General features: G+C 40.7%; 2 protein-coding genes and 1 long non-coding RNA gene across 3 annotated transcripts; 1 reads left to right on the forward strand and 2 right to left on the reverse strand.

The window, feature by feature from the left end:
* Positions 1 to 1,652: 1,652 nt before the first annotated feature.
* Positions 1,653 to 11,088, reverse strand: LOC127302895 (actin-related protein 4). The gene is made up of 20 exons (XM_051333611.1): positions 10,895 to 11,088; positions 10,717 to 10,808; positions 9,056 to 9,229; positions 8,893 to 8,966; positions 8,508 to 8,588; positions 7,261 to 7,321; positions 7,142 to 7,191; positions 6,512 to 6,566; positions 6,197 to 6,274; positions 6,061 to 6,114; positions 5,330 to 5,383; positions 5,180 to 5,240; positions 4,817 to 4,868; positions 3,991 to 4,057; positions 3,727 to 3,786; positions 3,576 to 3,638; positions 3,358 to 3,420; positions 2,684 to 2,748; positions 2,171 to 2,239; positions 1,653 to 2,091 (listed from the first exon to the last, which is right to left on the reverse strand). The coding sequence occupies exons 1-20, from the start codon at positions 10,905 to 10,907 to the stop codon at positions 2,046 to 2,048; spliced, it is 1,332 nt and encodes a 443-aa protein (XP_051189571.1). The 5' UTR covers positions 10,908 to 11,088; the 3' UTR covers positions 1,653 to 2,045.
* A 1,400-nt stretch (positions 11,089 to 12,488) lies between these two features.
* On the forward strand, positions 12,489 to 13,177 carry LOC127302898 (uncharacterized). The gene is made up of 2 exons (XR_007853157.1): positions 12,489 to 12,623; positions 12,760 to 13,177. It is a non-coding gene; the product is annotated as an uncharacterized lncRNA (long non-coding RNA).
* Positions 13,178 to 13,371: 194 nt separating this feature from the next.
* Positions 13,372 to 16,103, reverse strand: LOC127302897 (replication protein A 32 kDa subunit A). The gene is made up of 8 exons (XM_051333612.1): positions 15,798 to 16,103; positions 15,618 to 15,715; positions 14,627 to 14,668; positions 14,433 to 14,510; positions 14,283 to 14,361; positions 14,052 to 14,134; positions 13,762 to 13,830; positions 13,372 to 13,672 (listed from the first exon to the last, which is right to left on the reverse strand). The coding sequence occupies exons 1-8, from the start codon at positions 15,951 to 15,953 to the stop codon at positions 13,588 to 13,590; spliced, it is 690 nt and encodes a 229-aa protein (XP_051189572.1). The 5' UTR covers positions 15,954 to 16,103; the 3' UTR covers positions 13,372 to 13,587.
* Between the last annotated feature and the right edge of the window lie 2,226 nt (positions 16,104 to 18,329).

The following is an 18,329-nucleotide window of genomic DNA, read 5'->3' on the forward strand; positions in this document are numbered from 1 at the left end:
AAATACTATTGAATGAGCAATCATTTTTATTTTGAATACATCGTGATAATGATGAAAGAAGAACTGATATGAGGTTGCTCAATATAGAGTGCAAAGAATGGATTCAAGCTACTCGACACTCCAAGTTGCATGATGTACCAAGTGGGATCAGGTGACCTCATGGTATTGTAAGTAAATGTCAAATGTGCTTTGTGAACTAACCCATGATATATATGTATATGGTGTTTCTATGCGGTTTGGGATTTTCTCTATGGGCTTGCACTAAAAGGAAGATCTCATACAGCACATGAGAAGATGACATCAAGGTATGGTCATTATCAAGGTTGAGAATTCAAGATCAAGATGAGCCATCTCGAAGAAGCTCATATCCTTGATGCTTGCAATTATTAAGCTAGGTTGATAATAGACATGTGAAGATGTGCCTAAGAAGGGGCTCTACCATAGTCGAGTATGTGGGAGCAATTAGCGAAACTTCACCATGTAAACGCAATCAAGAAAGGTATTTAATCTTGAGGTGGACAAGATCTTCATCGTCAAACTCAAGTGAAATGCGCGAGGCAAAGGTTTAACCTTGGTAGGTTTTTGTTTTTACTGGTTTTATGTTCTTAGTTGGGAGAAAGAATTTTAGGAATGATAGACGTAGGAAGGCTCTAGAGTGAGTAATTTAATTGTATCGTGGGAAGAGAGCTCAAATCTTTGCATTCTTGAAATCATCTTTATAGAATTATTTGATTCTTATCTTTACGAGATTTTATAGCATGTGCTTAGTTTCATGAGAAGCTATAGTTTATCAAAAATGGTGTGCCTCCAGTTTTTGCTTTGTCGGAGGCGTAGGAACTAGCTGGCTTGCTGGTTCTGGAAGACGGATAGTTGCTCTAATTCTTGTTCTGCAAGACGGATAGTTGCGTGTCTTCGTTCCACCATCACTAGGTCAACTCTACGATCGCCCGATCGACATGCACCATAGCACTCCAGCTGAACCAGAATGTACACTAATGAAGGGACGGCTAGGGGCCGCTAATGAATGCACAGATGACTTTTCTTTTTTAAACACGCACAGATGAGTGTTTATGTATCACTACGTCACCTCTACGTACGAAGAACTCGTTATCTGGAAGTGGTGTTTTAGTACATGAAAATATATGCTCTCTTTATTTTGAAATGCATGTTACATAAATACTAAAAAATTAAAACAAAAAATTCGAACATACATCTTCTTCTTCATGTGCTACACACTCACAAAGTTGTTTCATGAAAAATAAATTTGTCGTATGGCGTGTGTAAAAGATAAATTCAATGCTAAAAATAAATCTTTTTAGAAGATAAGTTTTCTCTTTTTTACACAGACCAGAAAACATATTGGTTCCTCGCAAAACTTGACAAATGACATGTAGAATTTTTTGTCAAAAAATTTCAACATTTCAAAATATTTTTTTTTGGTAGATGACCGGGGCCGAATAGAATTACCGTTGTTATCTCACCTTTAAAAGAAATTGATCGAAACTATTTGCCACATTTGAGGTGTAGCACATCTGCTGCATCTGCCCATCATCAAACTCTAATATCCAAATAAATTGTAAACCTACTTGCATAGTTGATAATCAAAGATCCCCAATGGGAACAAATACTGTGAAATGCCACTGACAAAAAAATGACAGACGCCACCTGGAAATCACAAGTTAAATATATGTTTGTCATGGCTAACTCAGATAGTCAATCAGGTAAAGATTCAGGAACCAGACAACTAAATGGCTAAATATTTCACTCTAGGATACAACTGAGCCTAGAGAGTAACTCAGTTACATTTTAACATCACCGATGAAAATAATTTGCACATGTGCTAGTATCTACCATTAATGAGTTTGTTCTCAAGTTGCACCACAGACCTAAGAACTAATTTAGTCATGACATGAATAAATATCTCCAGAGAATAGCTATCAAGGTAGTGGTAATAAGGTAGTGCCGTCGCCTGCATCTAACCGGTTAGGCGCCCAGGTGCATCTTTCGGCAGCACAAAGCTTGAGTAAGTAGCATGTTCCACCATTTCATGGGCATTTCCTTTGGATATAGGAAACGCCATGCTCTTCATACCTGTTTGCGAGATACATATTGTTAGGTGACGACTGCCTGTGACAAGCAGGGCAAGCATAACCTATAATACCAAACTTACTCTGCCTTGGAGAACCACATCTGCTGGAACGACCCAAGAGATGCAAGAATGCTACCTCCAATCCAAACACTGCACTCAAAATATAAATATATCAGCAATGTCAATGAGCATCTACTAGATGAATCTCAGAGGTCACACGTCCATACAGAACCAGTCCCTGACTCAGCATGCAATTTTTTCTGGGGTGGCCCTTCCCTATGGTCACGATAAGTTTTACCGGCATGGCAATTAGCATGCTTTCAGTCAACTTTGACACCAATCCCTTGTGTTAAACTGCTAAAAAAGGGTGCACCCAGTGCTGAAAGCTCTTACACATTGTGGGGTCTGGGGAAGGGTATTTCTAGGCAGTGTTAAACTACTAATGTACTCAAAACAGCAAAAAGAAAAAGAAAAAATACTTCTACTTCCCAGTGGCAACACATTGAAACTGCTCTGCTGCTACGAGGATCCATTGAGCATAGGCAGTGCAATTTGGCAAGGACATACAAACACGAGCAAATGTAGTAGCCTAACCTGAATCGCCTCTCTGTTGCATTTCCACTTGCCAAAACCTTTACACGAGCATTTTGAGGGGACTCCTGCAGCCATTGGGTTACATATAAGAATAAGACTTGCGGAGATTCAGGAAATATTATCAGCAACTTTAATCCCTACATTGTAATCATATGTTCACTAACTAGCAAAATCAAGACCAATGAAACATTATCAACAGACCTAACCATGAGTCTCATTTTTATGAAATATCCTGTAATCACTAGTCACTAACCAAAATATACATGAGGTCCATTTTATCTTTTATTTTCAAGTAAGATCACAGAAATAAGGTGGAAAGCCTGTCTAAAAAATATCTAGTTTTGTTTCATAAGTGGCGAGCCAAGGAATAAGAATACCGCCCCCTGATCTGTACACGAATGAGTACAAAGCAATAAGCTACTGAATGAAATTAATACATAGCAAAGCTTTTAAAATATCTTTGCCAAACTCTAATACATATCATTGCATAAAAAAAATTACAAGGTAGAAAACCTTTTGATGATAATAAAAAAACTGATATCATTTCCATGTGGGAAGTCTAAATGCTTGTGTTATGCTGGTGGTTAAAGGTTGAATGCTCATATTCTAAAATGAAATATACGGTGAAAATGTAAAATACTCTGAGTAACTTGTTCAGTTATTTATTTGTTTACCTCCATTACTTCCTTTTCTAGGCGCTCCTTTAACTGCAGAATCGATGATGAGCCACCAGAAAGCTATCAAGAATACAAGTTTGCAGATGTTAGAATTGCATTAACAAAACATAACAGGACAATCAAAGACTACGTTACACAAGTTCTTTCACAAAGCTCATGCATGGGAACATGTAGAGAGAAGTAACACAATGCAGCACTAGAATTAATGTCCTTACCAAGATGCTGCTGAGTAGCTCCTTACGAATGTCAACATCACACCTATTTACACTTTCAAGTACCTGATGAAAAACAATGGTGGCAGCAACTTCATTAGCATGAAGAAAGGTCTAAGTTGCACAACAGTATAGTACCCATAACTTAACTCACCATCCGTGGAAGTCCACGAATTGAAGTGGAATCTCCAAATCCATTGACGCCAGGAATAGTCTGTTGATCACAATGTTAGTGTACGTGAGGGAGGGTGCAGACAAGTCAGCTAGGTCCAACAGATTTTTTTTTTATTCAATAGCATATATATACTGAAGAAGAAAGAAATTAACTTGTTCTGTTCCAGGTAGTGTAATTTACCACTAGCACAAATCGTGACCAAGTATGTACATGCACACAGAAAATTATACTTTTCCCACTCACCTGAGAAAGATATGGATTGAACAAAATGTCAGGAATCTTGAATCTATCTGCACCAACTTCAATAGTTCTGCTCAGATAGAAGATATATAAGTTATAAGATCTTGAACAGTATAAACACAAACTACATATTTAACACAAAATTGCATAACAGCAACAGAGAAAGTGGAGACATCAGAATCGCAACATCTTATCGTGCATTGTGCATCCAAAATCGAAACACCGTGTCTAGGCATGAAATAATCTACAATCACTGTAGTAGCTGAATCATGATATATTGATAAGGCCTATCAGGCTTCAAAATCACAACTCAAGGCTCCACCAAAATGTGGCACATGAGCAGATACCAGTAAACTGTGACTTATAGATTTTCCCATTCTATTTTTGGGCTTTCATTACATCGGAATTTGGGTTGAACCTTTGTGGTTACCAAACTGCAATTTTCAGTGGTGTGATATATTGATTTTACGTTAACTGGTAAACAACAAAATTTGTCATGACCATTTCTACGGTTAACTGAAGAGGCATGCACAATCGAGTAAGTAGGCAAGATGCATCGGATATACTCCTCTAATGACTTATCTACTAGCCCATATTCCTTATTTCATTGGTACAAACAACATCAAAGCCTTTTTCCCAAGCAACTTGGGGTAGGCTAGATATGAAACTCAATAGAAAAAAGAAACCAAAACAAGGAGAAAAAAAAAAGAAGAAAAAAAGCGAGTAACTAAGGTTCTGGCACATGGATCGCTGACCTCCATGCATTCCTTATTTCATTGGTAATAAAATAAAATTAATCGGATTGGAAACAAATATGTGTCTAACTTACTGCCCATCTGGAAGCTCATACGAAGTTGTGGGAACATTTGCATATGCCACTTCTGCATGGAAATAGAAAAGGGAAAGTAAACAGAGGAACATAAAGCAAGATAATGCTTAAAGCACACAAAGAGGTGTGTCAAATCAGCCAAATGAACAAACATAATGGTGACAGACATACGAAGTTCATAAAAAGGCCACCTATAGTATGGCTGTCTGCATATAAGAATACTAATGGATAATCTGAACTAATAGCATATTCCTTAGATTGTGCATACAGGTTAGTATGGTGGAAACAGTATTATCCAAGCTTACGGGTTAATACAGCAGAGCTAAACAATCACAGAAATAAGGTAATTTCTAACTGTCATACCATCAAAGGGAGTATCTGGGACTCTGGAAACTGACTCCTTGATGTCGCTAGCAATAGCTCTCTGTGAGACACAGTAAGCATCAACATTAAAAACATTCAGACAGAAATCAACAAAGCAAAACAAGAATACAAATTTTCCAATGAACATACCATGCAGTACAACCTGTAACTATCGGTCGTGTTCGGAAAATCAAGATCTACGACCTGAAAAGACAAACATGGGTTCACAGAATAATGAGAATATACACCACATAGTTTCCCTTATATTTGTCTAGTGTATTGTTTCGGGCTTTTAGATGTACAAGAATGCCAGTAATCGGTTACATAATGCATAATGGTTAATTGATTAACACAGAAAACTCAGAAACTTACATAACCACATAAATACGAATAAATATACCAATACTAAAAGGGCAAGATAGATAGTCCAGAGGACGACCAAGCATCATGTACCTATGAATATTGATATGAACAGAAAAGCGCTACTTGATGATATTGGAAATACCAAAATGGTATTCAGGGTCTATCTACAGACCTATGCCATGTGGCGTTACTTAATTTGGTGACAGAAGAGAAATAAACAAGAGGGGGTAGTGAGGCCACCTAGCAGGCTCTCTCACTTTCTGTCAGACATGGATTTCCTAGAGATCAGATACCAGCCCATCACGTCTTACCATGGTCGGATAAATATATCGAATATTTTGCCCCTCCTTTTTTAATGTTGTGTTGAACTTCAAATATACCAATGCTCAGCTCACATTCAATTATACAATTGAGTTTCAACAAAGGGACACATCAAATGGTATAAAGAGTTATCTCTTGGTCCGAAGGAATCACAAGCAGACAAGAAAAAGATTTCAATATTGTTATATAAACTACACCTTATAATCTCCAGGGCTCACTTCCTTCTTCTTAAATGAATACCGGGGCCTAATCTGAGAAGTGAACAAACAGGATATGAAAATATAGCAGACACTAGTACACTATTTAAACTTTTTAAGCAAGAGAGAAGCTTACAACTACGCCCTTGCTCTCCAAGCTTTTCATCATACAGTCAGTTAAAAATTCACCACCAATCGGAGAAGTTGCCACAGACTGTCACAAGAAAACAAGTTAGCAAACTGATAGAAGAAAAGGCTTCAGACGAGGCAAGGTAAAAGTGCCAAGGTCCATATATCCCAGTTTGAAATCTTTAATTTATCACATGCTGAAGCTTGGATTAATCACATTTTCGAATGAAATGTACAAAGGAAAAAACGGAACATCATTATTAGATACAGGCAAGTAGTGTACACCACCCCTTGAAAATGAGTATATTAATATCGTACGTACCTTTTGCAAAACATAACCATCATGCACAGCAGAAACCACAGTAGACGCGCCACCACTGTATCAAACATGATCACACTGTCATATTCCAGCAATCTTTTTCATGATAAGAAGTTAAAAGACCCAAAGCAGTGAAATTAAGATAGAATAAATCGGTGGCACATGTTTGACACCAGCTTGTTGTCTAATAACACAGTTATTAAATACTTAAGCAATCGTGATGGTCACCTAAGCACAAAATCAGCATGACTACTAGTAACAAAAGAAAGATGTTAACAAGGTCTAGTTAACTCCACTAAATGAACATTGGTCCTACAAGAAAGATGTTTCACAAGTTCAGACTAAGGTGCTCACATCAAGCAAACTGAAAACGGGAAATTTCAGTATTAGCAGTTAGAACCAACTTGTTCGCGAGTAGATTTTACCTGACACAGATGGTGTTGCACAACATCTGTGTGCTATGTGCAACTTATTGGTGAAAACAGTATACTGGGAGATTAAGAACCAAGCAGACATCAGACAAGTGTACTTGGTCATAAACTAATCAGGCTAACATGGCAAAAAGGGAAATTCATTTATCTACAAACAAAACAGCAGGTTGCAGAGATAAAACATCATCAAGAAAATGCTGACCTGTCAACCACCAGAGATGTGGCACGCCCAGACGCAAAAGATGTGAGAACCTGACAGCCCAATAAAAAATTAAAATAATAAACTGGTTGCATCAAGGATTGCTTCTGAGAGATACATACTGCATTTTTTGCTAGGAACAGCGCTGGCACTTTGTACTTCTCAAACATAAGTTCTGCAGCTCTATGAAACATGGAAATAAGAGTCAGGTTTGAAGATAAATTTTCATAGAAACATACAAAAAGAATATTTACAAGTACAATCTTGTGTTTGTTTCTGCCTAACTTGTGTGCTTAGCAGCCCTTATAAGTTTTATAAGTTCTACAGCCTGATCCACAATTCATGTCTTGATATGTCCGGAAGGTAGTTAGTAGTTTATCCTAATAGATTTGGCATGACGTCATAACTACAGTATTAACATGCACAGGTAACACCTAGCCCAGTCAGGCACAGCAAGCTAATGTGGCATGCTGACTGTTGCCAATCTGGCAAAAATATCCATGTAACATAGTTGTTTACATTAACCTAATCCCATGAGTCATCTCCTTTTCCAGACCACTTTCTCCGCAGTCTTTATCATCAACTCCATGATAGTTGACTCTCACAATGTCAAGCCATCAGTAACAACACGTTCAGGACACCCTAGGACACTACCTGATCCCAGGGAACAGTAGAGGAAACACCAAGAGTGAGATATGGAATATCCAAGCCTGCATTGAGGAAGGAGCAGTTAAGGCTTGCCAAGGGGTCGCACAACTAATGTGCATTCTTCATATCGCCATGAGGTTGCTAGTGCAGGGAAGAAAGGCTGTGAGTAGTCAGTCCACTTAGTCACTGCTACCATCGCTGTCAGTCCTGGAGTGTACCAGCACCGATGTGCATTTACGTCACCTTTGCCATGGGATGTGAGCCGTCCATGTTGTCAATGTGCACCTATGGAAGTGGAGAAAGAAATATGGGGAAGAGGATGTAGAGGGTGTAGAGGGTGTAGAGGGTGTTAACAAAAAGAAAGGTGCTAGTGGGGATACCAACTCAGTATGTAGAGTCATGACTCATATGAGTTGCACGCTAGGGAAAGGTGATAGCCTGGGACATGTTTGGATGGCTAATGAGTCAGTTAAGATATTTCAGTGGCTTAACTGTGTCTATAAGTACAGTGACTCAGCTCTCCCCACCCCACCACCACACCAAATTAAACCAATCATGCACCACACACAAAATAGAGTTCTCCAATCCTAGTACCGAAAGGTTATTACGAGCCATGGAAGATGATGCAGTACAACAAATGTAGGCCTTTTTAACAGTAGCATTCTTTCAACTGATATGGCCTAGTGTATAAATATTTTAACCACAAGACATAAAAATATACTTCTCTCTTTGTTGTCCATTATTTGTTGATGGCTCTGCTATCAGCATAGGGTGCTCTTCAGGATTGATCAATAGCCGCCGTCTGAAATATAGAACGAGTGTGACAATATATTTGAGCAATAGTAACTCCAATAATTGCAGAGCAGAATAACAAGTAAATCCTTTGTACTTAATCAACACTAGTTGTTAGAGAAGCCACAGCATCCCAATGAATTAAATAAAACAAGAGGGAAAACAATGAATCATATCAAATAAACACAGAACGCTACCTTGTTAAGCCTAAAATAGTAACTTAATTCTAGTTCAAATGATGTCATTGCTGATTATCAATAAACAATGAAGGGGATAATTGTACAGAGCTGCATCAAGAAGAAACATAAATTTACCTAAAAGCATGATTCCATATGTTGTCAACAACATCCCAATCAGTAATTGTTCCATCTTTCATCGGCGAGATGAGCTGTTCAGTGGGGAGAGGAAGAGAAACAATAAGATATAGTAAAAAAAATCATGAGCAACAAATCAGCCTTAGAATGTGCAGTTGCTAACCTCCATATGATCCCTCCTGAATTCTAGTTCTTGACCAACAAAAAACTTGCGCTTTGTCTTGGCTTTGTCCACATCCATAGGCTTGGATCCATTCTTAGGATCAGATGCAGAGTCAGCCTCCTTCTCTGGCTTAGCTTCATCAGTATCTCCGGTTTGTTCAATTGAACCAACAACCTTAACTTTTCAAAAACAGATACTGAGTGCAATAAGTTGTACTGGCCAACACATCCCAATTACATAGCTTACATGCCCTTGAACCAATAAAGCAGCATAACTTCTGAGCAGTGTCCAGGCAAAGGTGGAGAAAATGTGCTAAACCCAAACAATGGCATTAGGTGGCCAAATTCAAACCTTTCTTAGTACAAATCACACAGTATTTCCTGTCTCCTCTGAATGTTATTACATGAGTAGTTTCATTATTTCATTAGAAACAGAGTGAAGCTAGCGATTTGCTACCAAACTGCACAAATTAGGCCAATAATCCTACTAGCTCAAGAGTGAAAATCTTCATACAAGAAAAATAAAGAGCACATTAACTGCAGATTCTAAGGGAGACAGAAAATACTCTCCTACTTAACAACTTGTAGATAAACTGAACTACACAAACACAACTGTAAGACTTCCCGGGAGATGTAAAGTTAACCTCTAGAAAGCACAAGTCACAATGCAGAAACTTTCAGTACCTGAAACTTACTTGTTTGCGTTCGACTCATGGCGCATTAAAGAACACTAGCTAACACTAATTCTGGCAAATCAAGGCTATTAGGCAGGCTTGAATCATGAACTAACTTTGTTGCTGTCGATAGATCAAAAGGATTGCACACGCTGCGCTAAAACCAACAGGTACGTGCAGTCTCTTATCGCAGTCTATTCAATGCCTGAATCCAACTTAGTATTGATGTGTCTCTCTATTTTGCAGAGTCAGATGCGCCTGTTGCAAAATTTACTTATGATTTGACACACAGTATAGCGTGAACTGACAAACTAGCACAGGAAAATACTAGTGATCCCTAACCTCACATGATACTATGATACCACTTCTGAAAAAAAAATTGTAAGTGCCAAAAAAAATTATGGGTGTTCACAAGATATGTGTTTACATTGCTTAGATATTTCAGCAAAAAGTTTGAAATACACAAAGAGAAACAAAAAAGACAAATTTCTATGTGAATAGTGTTATTTGTGGTTTTGTCTTTCTATGACACTGCTCATGTTGGATTTCCCTTTTTTTTTTGTTTCTCTACATGTATTTTGAATTTGGTTCCGCAATTTCTAGGAAATGTAAACACACATCTTATGACCACCCACAAATTTGTTCCTGAATTTTTTGACACTTACAAATTTAAATGTAAAGAGTGGTATCATGGTATCGAATAAGGTGTGGTATCACTATACATTCTCTCAAACTAGCGCACCATGTCTGAACCAGAATACGAAGCCATTGACTTGAAATAACCCAAGAACTAGGAAGCGAAGCACTAATTCACCAGCACAAACCCCCGCGGTCGCAGTGCACACAAATCTAGCACAAGCAGTCGGTTCCACTCCGAATTCAACGGACTGAAACAGCCAGGCCACGACCTACGACGCAACACGGAAGAAGTTTCCTAGCGCAATTCGAACAGTTCCAGAGCAGTAACGGGAGGAGCGTGGTCTCTCACCGAGGGGAAGACGGCTTTGGGGGCGTCGTCGCCGGCGTAGCCCGCCTTGCAGCTGTACGAGCCCACGTCGATGACGATGGCCGAGACCTCGTCTGCAGGAGCGAGCGAAGCTGAGCGGGGGATCTCCGGCGAGGGTTTTAGGGTTTAGCGGAGGGGGGACAGGGGCGAGAGATCTTACCGCCGCCGTACATGGCTGGAGATCCGGGGAGGGCGGGCTCGGCGAGCAGCGGGAGCGGCACGCGGGGACGGAGCGGGAGATGGTGCGCGGGCGGCTGGGGCGGGGCTGGGCCGCCGGCGGCGAGGATTGAGGAAGGTCGAGAGTGAGAGTGATAGGAGGACTAGGAAGGAAGGGGGAGATGAACGGGAAATCTTCTCTGCCTGATGCAGCCAATATTCAAAATCATATTTTAAAATGTTAAAAAATTCTGAAAAAAATATATCATGGCGTACATCTAGACATTCTATATTCACGCATGAAGTTTCACAGAAAAATATTATTTTTTTGTGGCCAGTGTAAAAGAAAAAAATTCAACACTCCAAAATAACTTTTAGCGAGACATTATTTGTCTTTTTTACGTAGTGCAACAAAATATTTTTTCTGCCAAACTTTTGTGAACTAACATAGAATGTGAGTATGCACACTCCGGATTTTATTTCGAAATATTTTAACATTTTAAAATAAATTTACAATAGGTGCATCTAGGCCTATGAGCCAAAACACCATGTCCGAGATCAACACACTTTCCCCCTCACCGCTCTCCTCGTCTACAGTACCCTTGAGCGACGCCCCGAGTTGATCGGGCCTCCACCGGATTAGCCGGCCGGAGTTGGTCTTCAGTGGGCGCCAGAGTAGTTTAGGTGTAGATCTAGGTGTTTTTCTTGTTTTTCGTTTGATGCCGTCGTTTGGGCGTTTGCCTCGTAGTGGAGATGGAGCTCTGGATCTCCGCCACATCCTGGGCATGGTAGGGTTGCTGCTGCTTCTAGTTCAGCTCCCAGGTCGGAGCTGGCCAAGGAGCGAAGCGACCCCATCTTCTCCAATAAACTCCTGGTGGTGGATCTCTGCTCGGTGCTTGGATATGCTAAGATCTCGATGTTCTTTTAGGCGGCGAGGAGGAGAACATGAAGATCTTGGCGGTTGCCCTTCCACTCTCGGTCGGCCTTGGTGGCGAGGGAGAGTTCAGGAGCAAGCGGCCGTTCTTCGCTCATGTGACAATGTCCAAGTTCTCCGGTGAGTTTGGTCTGATCTGGTGGATCTCCAGGTCCCTATATGTCTCTTGCCGTGGAGGCGATGGGAGAGATGGCGATGTTGCTCCGAGCCCCTTCAGATTTTTCTCGCCGCTTCTAGACTGGCAACGTCGACCTCGTCTCTTCATCAACTACTGCGACGACCTCTTGTGCTGCTGGATTTATGGTGACCTACAAAATCCAATCTAGCTTGCTTCTCGGGAGGCGCGACTGTTTCTTCGGCTTCTGCAGGCTTCGCCGGATCTGCTTGTCGCCCTCGCCCCCTCCTTCAACCTCCGGCAGGAGGCCCTTATCACCTTGCTCGTCGACGACAAGGACACGGCCGGCGATGGTGGTAAATGCATCGCCGGCGAGGTCGGGATTGGCAGGACGACCTAATGGCGTTTTGAAATTTATTCTAGGGTTCCTTTTTGCAAATTGGAGGGATATGGTTGTAATTTCCATTTTATTCTGGTCCTTCCTACCGTATTGTAAAAATTATGTTTATTAATGCCAGTTCTGCGAACTTCGGATCCCTTTCCTGTTAAAAAAAGAAAAAGAAGGGAGTTTTGCTGGGCCTTGCTGAAAAGTGGCGGTAACACAAGGCACGAGACGAGCGGCGGGAAGATGAGGCTGCTGGGCAGGCACGTCGCCCCGAGGCAGATCGCGCTCTTCGCCGCCGGGTAGGTACGCGCGCGGCGCCGCCGTCCTCCACGCCGGCGCCGCCGTCCTCTCTCTCTCTCTCTCTCTCTCCTCGACGTTGGTGACGCGCGGTGTTAGTTATAATCCAATTTAACGCTGGTGGTGTCTCCGATTCAGCAGGCTGGTGTTCTTCGGGGCGACGACGTACGACGTGCACCGGTCGATCAAGAACAACGACCGGCCGCCGACGAGGGAGCAGGTGGAGGCGCTCCAGGCCTACATCGACTCCAGGAAGAACTAACATACATATGTGCGCAGAGCGCGCGCGTATCATTTGGTATATTCTGTGAACTGAATTCCCTTGCGATGAACATGGATGGAATTAGGCATCACCAGGTGTTCGACGCTATTCCCGATTTCCCATGAGGAGGAATTGAGCGCGTGCATATGGATTTGCAATAATCTGTAAAGGCTTCAGTGTGGTCTGTAATTAGATGCACAGCTCTATGTTCAGTGAGAATTACAAGGTTTACCAACCTGTACGTAATGAAATATGAACATGTTCAGAGAGGCGTTCATCCTGCTCTTGTAGCCATGTCTGATCTCCGCTTTCCAGAATACTCTGCTTTAGGTTGTTATTCTTTTTTCCATTTCCAATCAAACAAGAGCGTTGTGATATGATAGCAATGGTGATGGGAAATCACGATATTGATGCTTAAGAGAGTTTGAGAGCTAACTAGCTACTTTTGTGACTAGACAATTACTGTATCATGATTCGTGATAAACTGATAATGGTAGCACAAAACAACCCCAAATCGCATCTGATTGTGCAAAACGACCATATGTCACCACGCTGATCATAGTTTTCCTAGATGAAGCACATCACATCAAGCTTGTTCAACAGGAATTTAAAGGCGTGTGCCCACAGAATCTTCTCTGCGTTTCTAAAGGGCTATCTGAACAGGTAAGGATGGATGCAAGCATACAACGAGACCCATTGCAAACTCAGTCGATGTATGCTGACTTGTAGTGGAAGTCGTCAATCGTGGAGAAGATGTGCCCATAATCGACATGGAAACTGATGGCGTCCCTACATAGCAGAGATGAAAATTAGCCCGCAAGAATACATTGTGTATAAGCATGTACATGGGCATGTGTGTGAGAGGAAGAGAAGCTTACACTATCTTGCTTACTGGTAGTCCAAGTTGCTTGGCAATTTCATCGATATGCACACCGTGATCACTCTCACTGTCAAGTAAATCGAGTGGTTAGAAATAAAATGTTTGAAGAAAATGTTAGAGATTCATTACAAGAGATAAAGTTTCTACTTATTATGAGTCATAACAAACAGTTCTTCTATTCAATAGCAAACTCGGGGCAAGTACTAGAGCATCAGATTTGGATGACGATGAAGTATCCAGGTTTTTTTTCATATAAGGCAAGGGGAGGACGGTTGCTGTGCAACTTACATGCTTGCTGGTTCACTGAGAACATTCAGCACCTGAGTGTACAAATCAGTCCCCGATCCATTTGTTCCGATGGTCACCTGTGACTGTAGGAACGAGACAAGTGATGACACTAGAAGAGTTTGGTTGTTTGATTCATTCAGACGTTGCAATTAACAAAAATCGTAACCAAGCATTGTAAGTAAGGACCAAAAGACTGTTATAGTTTGCATGGGACTTATTACTGCAGCATACCATTGATTTTGTGTTCTCCATATGCATTTGTACGCACTGAGTGAAATGCAGCGGGACCTCATTGCAATCAGTTACAGGTCTGAAATCGAAGAAAAGTACATAAATTTCATTGCATCAGTGGAACATAATATTTTGCAAGAACAAAAATACCTGACACAGAAAGCAGTAGCACGCTTCTTGTCCTGGAGTCCCTTGAGTGTACCGATGACGGAAACATACATCCCATTCCTTATTGAACAGGCACAAGAAAAGGGTGATCATCCTTATGAGAGGAAGGTGGTAAACAAACAAATGAAGCTAGTGCATGCATGGCAAGCACAAATAAGGTCATAACTGAGACGTACTGAATAGCAGCAGTTTCAGCAGAATCTGCAGCATCATTCACCCTGCAAGACATATCAAATTGCCAAAGATCGTGATACTGATACCAATTGCTGACAGCAGATACTACCATGCATGATTAGCCACTAAGCTCTTGTCTGAACAGTAGGATGGTGTTGCAAGTGCTGAACCCATGAATAACAAAAGCATGTATCTTGTGCCACAAACAAAACTAAGTTACTGTTGATAGCAGAAACTATCAAATATCATTAGCCGCAATGGCATCAGCCAATAATAGGGCCTACTGACAGCACTTAAATAAATTATATTCCCAAAGATCACAAAAAATGTGCTAATATCTCATTAACTAGTAAAATCTCAATAGCGCATATTGATGCTCAACCTGCATTTCAGAATAGACAATTGGAGAGTTTTACTGCAATATATCTCTACTGTCTATCAAATGGTTAATTAATCGGAGATGGTAAAATAATTGCAGATTTCTCATCACTGAATTGCATGTACTGTGATAACAACCAAAAACACTTATAGTGCAGACTGCAGACTAAGCTTGCAGATTAAACAAATCTAGTATGGAGCACCCAGCAATAACAGCTGAATCACAACTGCCTAACACTGCACACCCTACAGTACATTTGGAACATAAGGCCAGAGATTTTCCCAAGAAAAACTCTCTCTCACCGTCAGAATAATTAAACAATTGAAGTGTTTTACAGTAATATATCACCCCACTTTCTATCAAATGGTTAATTGATCAGAGATGGTAAAATAGTTGCACTTCCATGGTAAAATAGTATTTCTATCAAATACTGTGAGAACAATTCTAGTGCAAACTAAACTTGGAAATTTGAGAAATCTAGTACGGAATATCCAGCTAATCTTGTATGGAACATCCAGCAAATCTAGTATGGCATAACAGCTGAATCACAACTGCCTAGAACTGCACAGCCTACACTACGTTTGGAACATACGGCCATAGAAGAACTCTCTCACCATCTGATGAAGTCGATGCGGCCGGTGCCGTCGTCGAGCGTGAACGTCACGTCCGTCGCCCTCTCGGCCTTCCCGCTCACCATCCCCACGACCATAATCTGCACACCCGCAACTCAACCCATATCAGAACCCAATCTCGGCCACATACGGACAGAGGGAGGAGAGGGGGAGATTCCGTACTTTGGACGTATCGACGCCGTCAACGACGAAGGGCACGCCGTCCTCGTCGGGGCCGGTCAGCTGCGCGGCCGCGATCTGCTTCACGGTCAGCGGCGTCGTGCTCGAGGGGGTGAACTGCGAGGGGGAGAAGGCGCCGGTCTGGCTCGAGATCACCATGGCTGGTACTCTCTCCGGTCTGTTCCGCCCTGATCCGCGGCCGGACTGTTATCGCGGCGGCGGCGGCGACGGCGACGGCGGCGGCGGATTTGGTGTCTGGCGGCGATGGATCGGAGAAGTGGGGAGGCAGAAATAATGGCGGGATTAGGGGGAGAGCGCGGGATATGGCCATATGGTGTTCCAAGGCCATATCTTGTTGGGCCATACCAGAAGGTAAGATATTCAAGCAGACGGAGTATTTTCTGTCAACACCCAGTTGAAGGCCCAAGCAGTAGCCCATGCAGCGCCACAACAGTTTTGTTTTTCACTGGTCTTATTTTTTGCAGGAAAGAAAAACAAGAAAAAATCGCCAAATAAAAAGAAATAACAATTGGAGATGGGAGGTATCGATCCCCCTGCCTCTTTACATGCATGATAAGTGCTCTACCATTTGAGCTACATCCCCATATACTTCCACTTCATTAACCCAAGCAATTAATATCAATAATTAATAACATATAATAATTGAGGATTAATTAAAATTGATAAACCCGTGAAGATGATGCCCAATTTTTCATTCTTGAATTGTTGCTGGCCACACACATTGCTTTTCACACCTGGAAGTACTACTACCAGCAGTATATTTTTGTTTTACCTTGAGGCTTGGGCCATCGACTTGTTCTTGATGTCATTGCTTGCTAGCCATCGGTAAATGGATCTTGGGTTAGATATTCTTTTTTTTTTGTTACAAATAGAACTAGAACTCTCTTACTATGCCAATTCATATATGAATCAAGATATTTTCGTTGGCCATTTCAGTGGTTCTTGGCCAAATAATATATTTCCCTCATTTATGTTCTAAGTCTATTTCTGTGTAAATCTAGAAATTAAGTGCATTTCAAGTTTGAAAATCATCTCTTGTTGTTACGAATAAAACTTAAAATTACAGGAAAATTTGGGTGCATAGTTAAAAAAAATCCAAATACAATTTGCCCCTCCTCTGTTTTTGGTCACACTCCGCCACTGCTGGTCAGGCTACTAGATAACGGTGTGAGACCTTTCTACTACCAAGTAGCATACCTATAGAACTCTGCTGAAACATAGGACTTTTACAGTTCCCCTAGATGGATATTATGAGAAATCCATTTTGTTAATCCAATGGTTAATCTTGATTGGTAAGCCAACCTAGTGTCACAGAGTGTTAGAATTTAAGGAGTACCATTCTCTTGAGGGTAGAATCGTATAGTAAAAAACTGAAATTGTTAAAAATCCATTGAATTAGTTCGTTGAGAAGTTTTCACATCAATCAAACCCTAAGTTCAAGAGCTGGCAGTCAGCCGCCTGCCATATGGACAAGGTTGCAACGGCAAGGCGGTCGCCGAGAACACTAATTCGTTTTCGGCTGAGCGGCGATGCAAGGAAAACAAGATGTAGATCTCGAAACAAAAAAGACAGGAATGACCAACGTGGGAACTACTTGGGAATAATCATACTGATACCATGAAACGAGAGGAAACGTCAATTTAGTTCCAATCAATGAATCAATACACCAACTGAAAAAGAAAGATTTGGTTTTTTGAAAATAAAATTTATTTTAAACTCAAATGTAGCGTGGGCTACATGTAGCCCTGTTTTATTTTTTTTTCAAAATTCAATTTTTTGTTTAGTTTAAGATTTTTAAAAAAATATATATACACGTAGAGAATGTTTGTAATCTAGCGGTGTGTAAATTTTCAGAGTAAAATATTATATTTTTTCTTCAGTAAAAATGGAAAAATCTCACAAAATGATAAAATGTAGATTTTACGTACTGTTCATTACTGTTCGACAATCATGAAATCAAAATTTTTATTTTTGCCGAGCCCAAAGTACAACATATTTCATTCTAAAAATTTACACACTTGCTGATTACAATATTATCTATATCACAATGTTTTTTCGAAAAAAATTTAACATGTTTGAAATAAAATTTTCATAGGTTTAAAAAAGGTCTACATGTAGCCCGGGCTACAAAATTCCATTCTCTATGAATGATACCTAAACATCCAAAATTGATTGGGTTAATTTTTTTTAGTAAATTATAAAACAGTGCACAAAAGTTTTTGTTTCTTCCGAAATTTCAATAACGTCAAAACTAATCAATAAACTTAATTTTATAAATTTTACATTCCAAAAATTGGAGAGTTTTGGGTTGTTACACATTACCCATTTGTTAGTTTACTGTTGAGTTGTTACCATCATCTCTCGGGTGGTCTCCCAAACTTGGTTCCATGTTATCCTTTTCCTTATTTAGGATATAAAGAAGAAGAGGTTTTCTTAGCGAGTGCGGTCGAGGGGGGGGGGGGGGGGGGCACCAGCCCCCCACGATTATTGTTTGAAAATAGTGTAGTGTCATGC

Source organism: Lolium perenne, chromosome 5 (genome assembly GCF_019359855.2).
Source record: "Lolium perenne isolate Kyuss_39 chromosome 5, Kyuss_2.0, whole genome shotgun sequence".
In the NCBI taxonomy this organism is placed as follows: Eukaryota; Viridiplantae; Streptophyta; class Magnoliopsida; order Poales; family Poaceae; genus Lolium; species Lolium perenne.